The following is a 7,165-nucleotide window of genomic DNA, read 5'->3' on the forward strand; positions in this document are numbered from 1 at the left end:
GAAAGAAAGAGGAAAATACATGAATCGTAAAAATTTAAAAAAGCAATAATGAGGCTTTAATTGGCAGTGCATACATGTTCATGAAGAATGAGAACGATCAGATTTGGTGTTGGGTCTAATCTAAACCTACCTGCTGGTACTTCAAGTTCCACTCCAACCCAAGTCCCCTCTGCAAAATCTGTGGGTCCCAAATATCGCACCGTACCACTCTTATTAGCCCCCACACTCACAAACTCGCCCTCTTTCAACCACTCGGGAAGAACAGCAGAAGCAGCTGTATCTCCATCCTCTGTGTCAGAGATGATTTCCAGACTTTCCTTCGGCACTGAAAGGTTGGGTCCTGTCCCACAACTTGAGGGTTGGTTCACCAGTGTGGGGGTATCATGCTCCTCCTCACTCAGAATCTGCAGAAATGACTTGAGGTCTGAAGACTTCACTTTCTGGATCTTGAAGGGGTTAGCTACTGAGGGACCTGATTTGGGAGAAGAAATGGGGCCTTTGGCAGGTTTGACAGAAGCTGCTGGCTGCTGAACCTCACTGGTGGCTGAGGATGAGGGTAGGAAGGAGGCACCATTTGTTTCTGGAACATCAGAAGTTGACTGTTGCTTGGATGAAGCTTGAGCAGCCAGGTCTACAGGCGGTCCTGGATCAGGACTTGAGGCTTGGATCAGGCTTGGAGAAGGATCTTGAATAAAGTCTGAAGCCGTCTGATCTTGTGTGCGCTGCTGGGGTTGCAGGACGGTTGATTCCAAACGCCTCGCTCCTTCTTGAGCAGATTGTTGTGTCTCATTAGAAAACGCCAGTTCACATTCTACTTTGTTTGTGGCAGCCACCTCGAGATCTTCTCTTGAAGGAGTCTTTGGTTCACTGTGGTCTACATGGCGCACTTCTGTCTGCTTGGTCCCATTGTTTTGTGCCACCTCTGAATGATCTCGTTGCTCTGATCCACGGTCCTGTTTTTGTTCGGTCTGGTCTGGCAATTCTGCTTCTGCAGCTGGATCTGATTTTTCGGCCTCCTTTAACTGGTCTGATAGGAACCGATTTGGTTCTTGTTGACTCGGCATAACATCTGGTTCAGATGGCTCCTGCTCCATACTCTCTGCATCTGCTTTCTGTCTCAAACTCAGTAATTCCTGAGGCCCTGATTGGTCTAAAATAAGAGTGTCCGATTGTGTGGTGTCAGAGAAAGGAGAGAACTTCTGTGTCACAACATTTTCCTCCTCGTGCTCATCGAGCACAGTTTCAAAGCCATCCCTGCTACCATATGACGAAGGCAAGTCCCAGCTCAGCGTGTAGACTTCTGACAGCGTTACTGTAGATATGCTTGTTGACATATATCCACTGGAAGCCTCGCTCACTGGACTGGTGGTGGAGTCTTCAGTTTCTGGGATGATTGGAGGTGGAAGAGGCACAGATCTGGGGATTTCTGTTTCATCAATGGGGACCTGGGGGCAAACCATAGAAACGTGGTTTTAGCCAAAGAGCGTCTTTTTGCCAGTTTCCAAAAATGGAATTGCCACAAATTCATTTCCAATTTCTGATCATAACCACCCTAGTGCCAGCTCCTGGTTAGTCCAGCCTCAAGATGAATGTTTTTCACCATTTCTGAGGATCTGACTGAAAAACCTACCTGTCAATCACAAGGCCAACCTGCCCTCAGTTTTTAAACATGGAAGCTACATCATTGTCATTCTACAGTCTTTGTACTTGGAGCCAGGTTCAGTTGGATACTTGGAGCAGCAGAAATGTTTGAATAACAATGACCAGCAGATGTTGCTGGTATTAAACATGAATGTATTCCATATAATCACAGTCCTGTTATTGTGCACAGGATGGTCAGGTGAACTTGTCGTGTTTTCAAAGTAACACAAATGTCTAAAAAAATTAAAGTGAAGAATCTAAAACGACAAACAGCGCTGCCAGAAGCCGTGCAGGCTTTTTATAACTTCATCCAACGTTTTTGTACCACGGCATTTACAGCCGATGACGAACGATGGGCGAGTTTCGGTTGACACAGACGGCATTACTGAATACACTCCACTCCGATCAGTTTCTATGTTTGGAAGAACAGATCTACACAATGTGTTAACACCATGCGGGCGGGGCTGGAGGACTCACCGCCTGCCGCTGTTTGCTCATGTCCTCTTCAACGCTGGCCGACTGCACCACGATGCGCGGCAGACTCTGCGACGGGGTCGGAATTAAAAAAAGCAAAGTTAATGTGACTTCAGATAAAACATCTCAAAGCTGCTAATTAGCACTGAAGGCTTTTCAAGCTGATTTCAAGATGCAATCAGGGGCCAATCAGCTCTGTCCGCTTCAAACCTGAAGATTAACAGAAGTCTGTTCATGCCACACTGCATGATGTGGTGATTAGCTGCTGTGGGAGCATCAGAGAGACAGAAGGACAGAAACAAGCAGAGAGAAAACTGAACCTGTGATGGTAACAATGAGGCTGAACACCGACCTGCTACGCCCTCTCTGGTACTAACATTAGGCCAGCTGACCGTCTGCTGCAGATGATTCTTCATAATTATGAAAGATGTGCAATCAGATTCGTATGTTCACGTGACGAAAGGAATCAGATATTTATTTCGATAACAGCGTTTCGAGATGTTGACACGAGATGCAGACAGTGTAATAAAAACATTGGTTCATTAGACTCGTAATCATGACAAACTAGTCAAACAATCAGTATAATTGCACCTTAATTATAATTGCACCCATCATCATTGATCCCTGCTCAGGATTCAAAACTCGTCATCAGTCAACTGATTAAGCACGAAGAAAACAAAAACCCATCTTGATCTTTAAAAGATGCGTGTGCTTAGCAGACAGGATTTTAATCATGACGACTGAGTTCATGCAGAAAGGAAGCTGCTCGATTTAGGACACGAGGAGCTTTGAGAGCAGAACGACGACCTACGTGGTCCGCAGGTCTGACGTCAGAAAGTAGGTCAAACAGGTCTATCCTACCCCTCGCGTGCTCGGGAAAATAAACCTGCAGGTCAACACAACACATCAGGTGCACAACAAATGCTGCCTCTGCTTTACTGGTTATTGAAATCAAAGCACAGCAAGCACCCGTCTGTGTTAACCGCAATCTCCACGTGTCCGTGTTCTCGACAGCCGTTCATCTGAAGCACGCCAAGCCCAGGAGGTGCTGAGGAGTAAACGTTTAGTTGAGGTTGTTGTTGCTGGCTGCTGTGCAGCATCAGTGAGAGGAGCTAATCACCAGGAGGCTAAAGTCACAGTTCAGCCATGTGAGCGCACACTCCTCTTTGGAAATAAATGCGCACCAGCTTTGGCACCTTTGCTGACGGTGGGCTGGCTTCACTGCATATCGTCCGTTTCAGGAAAATGCTGGAAGGTGTGTATTTAACCGAATCAAAGAAACGTGATGTCCTATGGTTTGCAGCACACAGTTTACTTGGAATTGTGCTTCATTTAACACAGCATAATGTGCGTCGACTAACTGCTGAAAGCTGCGAGTCAAAGTTGTGTCCTGGAACTCTTCATCCAGTCGTCACCCTGAGCGTTTAGAGCCAGGCTGCCAGATGCACATAAATCCTTTTAGTTTCAGGTTTTTAGCCACGTGGCTGCAGTGCAGCAGTGCAAACTGACACTTGTGTATTTTACTTTTCTTTTGTTGTTGCTGTTGTCATCTTTCAGGTATTGATGTGATGTGTGGTAGATCAATGTTCCAAATGTAGCATTAAAACCTCTGCATTTAAGCATCAGCAACAACAACCTGTGTATTTACAGCACCTTCAGTAAACCTCCAACAGGTCCGAGTGTGATCGTACAGCCGTAACACAGACCGAATAATTCCCGCGCTCCCTCTGGGACGATCGTTTCATCCGGAGAGCGTAAACTTCCTGATTTAACAAACGATGACTCAAACGTTGTACTCGCAGCAGTTCAACATTTCAGTAGTTGGTGCTGGAAGTGCTGATCAATCTCACGGACAACCACAATTTTAGCCAATAGTACTTATCATCTAGACCAGCGGTCCCCAAACCCCGGCCCGGTACTGGTTTTTATTTTGTTGTATTTATCTGCGACACTCCAAAGGCCGGTCTGTTTATGTCCGACAATATTTTCACAGACCGGCCTTTAAAGTGTCGCAGATAAATACAACAAAATAAAAAACAGAGTTTTGTTGGTTTTATAACATCAGTCACTTCTAAGGTCCAGAGATGTGCAAGTATCGAAAGTACAAAGTACAGCAGTATTCAAACCCAATGACAGCTCTACAATTCATGTAGAGCCCCAAACACATTCGTACGGGCCGTGATCATCGACCAAATTACCCTTTGGCAGCCCGCTATTATTTGCGTCACTCCAAGCTTTTGTTTTGTGTTGACCGTTGTAAACATCTGTGGCAGGAAGATGCTAATTAGAGCAATATTCTCAACAAGCACAGCGAGGCCTGCTGGGTTTCCTTTCCAACATTCCCCTGATTAGCTACTCTCCACAGCTCAAGGGCCAATCAGCCAAATGAGACGCTGGAGTGTTTGGCTGCTATGAAAAAAGCTGCATGATTGCAGAAGAGCAGATGCTGCGCAGGTTGAAGGAGCAACGTGTCAGGATAAAGTTCAGCAGCTCGTAATTACCCCTGGTCTACGCACAGTAAGCGCCTGAAGCAGACGTGCTCACGAACATCAGTCGGTGGGGACAGCTCAGCCATTCAGTCTTGTGCATCGCTTTGATTTGCCCGTTTCTTATGACAGATGCTCTTCCTGACATCGCCCGAAGGATGTGTGGTTTACACACTCGTCTGCCTTCACATGGCAGACGAGTGTGTAAACCACTACACTCCATTTTATTAGCAGCTGAAAAAAGATGCGGCCATCATGGCGCCACGTGTTGGTTCATGAACCGCCGTCTCTCGGGTAGTGGAGTACTACACTAACAGCTGGTGCCAGCTGGCCGATTAGCCTGTCCAGAAATGCACACCACACGCTCAGCTGGTAATTAGTGCCACCATAGTAAGTAATACGAGGATTTCACTAATTAGATTTGTCACATAATTTCTTTCACAATGTTCCGAAAAGCATCAAGTCCAGTGTTTTGAATTAGGTTTGTGAGCCTGTGAGGTTACAGGATGATAATAATAATCGTCGCTGTCCTAACCGTTCCCTAAACAGGAGACATGTTAGCAGCTACCTGAAAGGTGATGGCAGCTGTGTCTCTATCGGGCTGTAGTAATGTTGGCCATTTTAATATGGACGTCGGCGGGATTTACTCCGTTTTGCCAAAACAAAACACTCTGCAAACCATCCAAAGCTTTTATTCACAACATGCTTTTCTTCGTAATCTTAAAACGACGAGGCAAAAGGTGCACTTACATCATCTGCCTCATATTTCTGTTTCCACAGACATTAGCTCTGTTTCTATGGCAACAGAAGAACTCAGACTGTTGATGAGGAGATGGCGTGTTCAGATTCAGGTAGCAGCGACGCATACGAACTTTAAATCCCTGATAAGGATGCAGGTCGAAGACAAGCTTTAATGCAGAGCACAATAAACAGACCGAATGAGCCTACCTGCTGATGGACAGCTGTCTGGTCTCTGCCCTCTTTCCCACCAGGAAGCAGCGACTTCAGTAGCCTGGGTACGGCCTTCACTAAAGGGAGAGAAGAAGCAGTGAAGCCTGAATGCTCTGCAGAAGAAGGAAGAGGAGATGGAGAAGGGGGGCAGAGAAAAACCAAACAAACCAAACCATTTTTGAGAATAAGACTCTTAAAGAGAAAAAGTTTGCCCCAGACTAAAGCATCAGATGCACAGCTGATGACATCAAAGGTCACACAGAGGGTGTTTTTAAATAGCTGTACCCGTCTCTGCGTTCAGATTCTGGGACAAGGAGCTGGGAAGGGTGCGTCTGGAAGGAGGAGGCGGCGCCACAGAGAGGTCGTGATGACTGTCCCAGGCCTGCAGACACGATGAAGAGCACTTCAGTCTTTGTGGGAGCAACATCCAATGGCTGCCAAACACAGCTGCAACACAGCTCCATCCACTCATTCACTGCGTTAAGCTACATCTTCTATTGATACACCGAGTTTTAGGAATTTCAACCATTTTTAGTTAATTTTTGTTACCATTTGTCCACAGTGTTTAAGTCATACGTCATTCACCGAGGTTACACAGATTACTTGTACAGGGCTGGGTTTAAGTCCTGAATCGATTTAAGTATAAATGTATTTTGGCAGAAACGGCAGAATCTCCGATTAAAGCTCACAAAACTGTTTCATTAACTGCCAAACAGCTAAAACAGCAAGTAAACAGGGAAAGATGTAAGCGTGGATCGTTCACCCGACGGCGCGCACGCGAACACGCCGTCAGCACTGAGAGCCGACTCAGAGTCTGAGCTGCAGGTTTCGTCACTCTGACCAACACTGACTGAACCAGCAGCAAAACAAGATCCAAACGACGCTTCTCGTTTGATAAACATCGGCATTGATTCGGACTTTTTTGCTTCCACCACGATAAAAATCACACTTGCTGCACAGCTCGCTCTCAGTGCACACATTTACGATCAAATCTGTTTCCTGCGTTATTCGCTTGCTTATGGGTAGCTGTGGCTCAGGTGGCAGAGCAGGTCAGTCACTAATCAGAAGGTCGGTGGTTCATGGTCATTCAAAGCACAATAAGATATCCTCTTCAGGTAAGTGTATTAGTAAAAGCACCTTGGAGACCCATCAGGTTTCACCTTCTGTATGAACCCAGACATGCAAATTAGTATCATCACAAACATGCAGTTAATTAGCAGGAACAACTGGAGTGTACTGAGGTTGTATTTACCTAAGCAGTACAAGCAGTTACCAAAGAGAAGCTGACTTCAGTGTCTCACCTTGAAGTCTTTGAGCTTAAGAGGGGAGGAGCCAAGATCCAGGCTGCTGCCTGACAGCTGGGTCAAAGGTTAAGTGGTTAGAGGTTAGTGAGGCAGATTGATGATGAGACTGGTTGTTGACAAAGGCAATCAAGAAAGAAAACCCAGAGTATAAACCAACCCCAGGTGAGTCGCTGCTGCCAACAGCAGAATAAAGAGACTTAACAACAGCAACAAAGTAAAGTGAGCCAGCTCACCCGCTCCAAGTCCGACGAGCTCAGGCACCGTCTGGCAGCTCTTCCTCTGCCAGCCAGCTGCTCCCTCACAGCCACC

The 7,165-nt window shown here is 46.2% G+C and overlaps 1 protein-coding gene across 1 annotated transcript in view; it reads right to left on the reverse strand.

The window, feature by feature from the left end:
- The window catches only part of LOC102204827 (kinesin-like protein KIF13B), a 30,389-nt gene that overhangs the window by 686 nt on the left and 22,538 nt on the right, over window positions 1–7,165 (reverse strand). Inside the window, exons 33-38 of the mRNA XM_013908679.1 lie at window positions 7,090–7,165; window positions 6,854–6,910; window positions 5,838–5,934; window positions 5,550–5,629; window positions 2,119–2,184; window positions 131–1,445 (exon numbers count right to left, since the gene is read on the reverse strand). The exon at window positions 7,090–7,165 is cut by the window's right edge and continues 1 nt beyond it. Of these exons, the coding sequence (XP_013764133.1) occupies window positions 131–1,445; window positions 2,119–2,184; window positions 5,550–5,629; window positions 5,838–5,934; window positions 6,854–6,910; window positions 7,090–7,165 (1,691 nt within the window). The remainder of the gene's footprint in view (window positions 1–130; window positions 1,446–2,118; window positions 2,185–5,549; window positions 5,630–5,837; window positions 5,935–6,853; window positions 6,911–7,089) is intronic.

The sequence above is a fragment of the Pundamilia nyererei genome, unplaced genomic scaffold, assembly GCF_000239375.1.
Source record: "Pundamilia nyererei isolate P.nyererei 1_Seehausen unplaced genomic scaffold, PunNye1.0 scaffold00013, whole genome shotgun sequence".
In the NCBI taxonomy this organism is placed as follows: Eukaryota; Metazoa; Chordata; class Actinopteri; order Cichliformes; family Cichlidae; genus Pundamilia; species Pundamilia nyererei.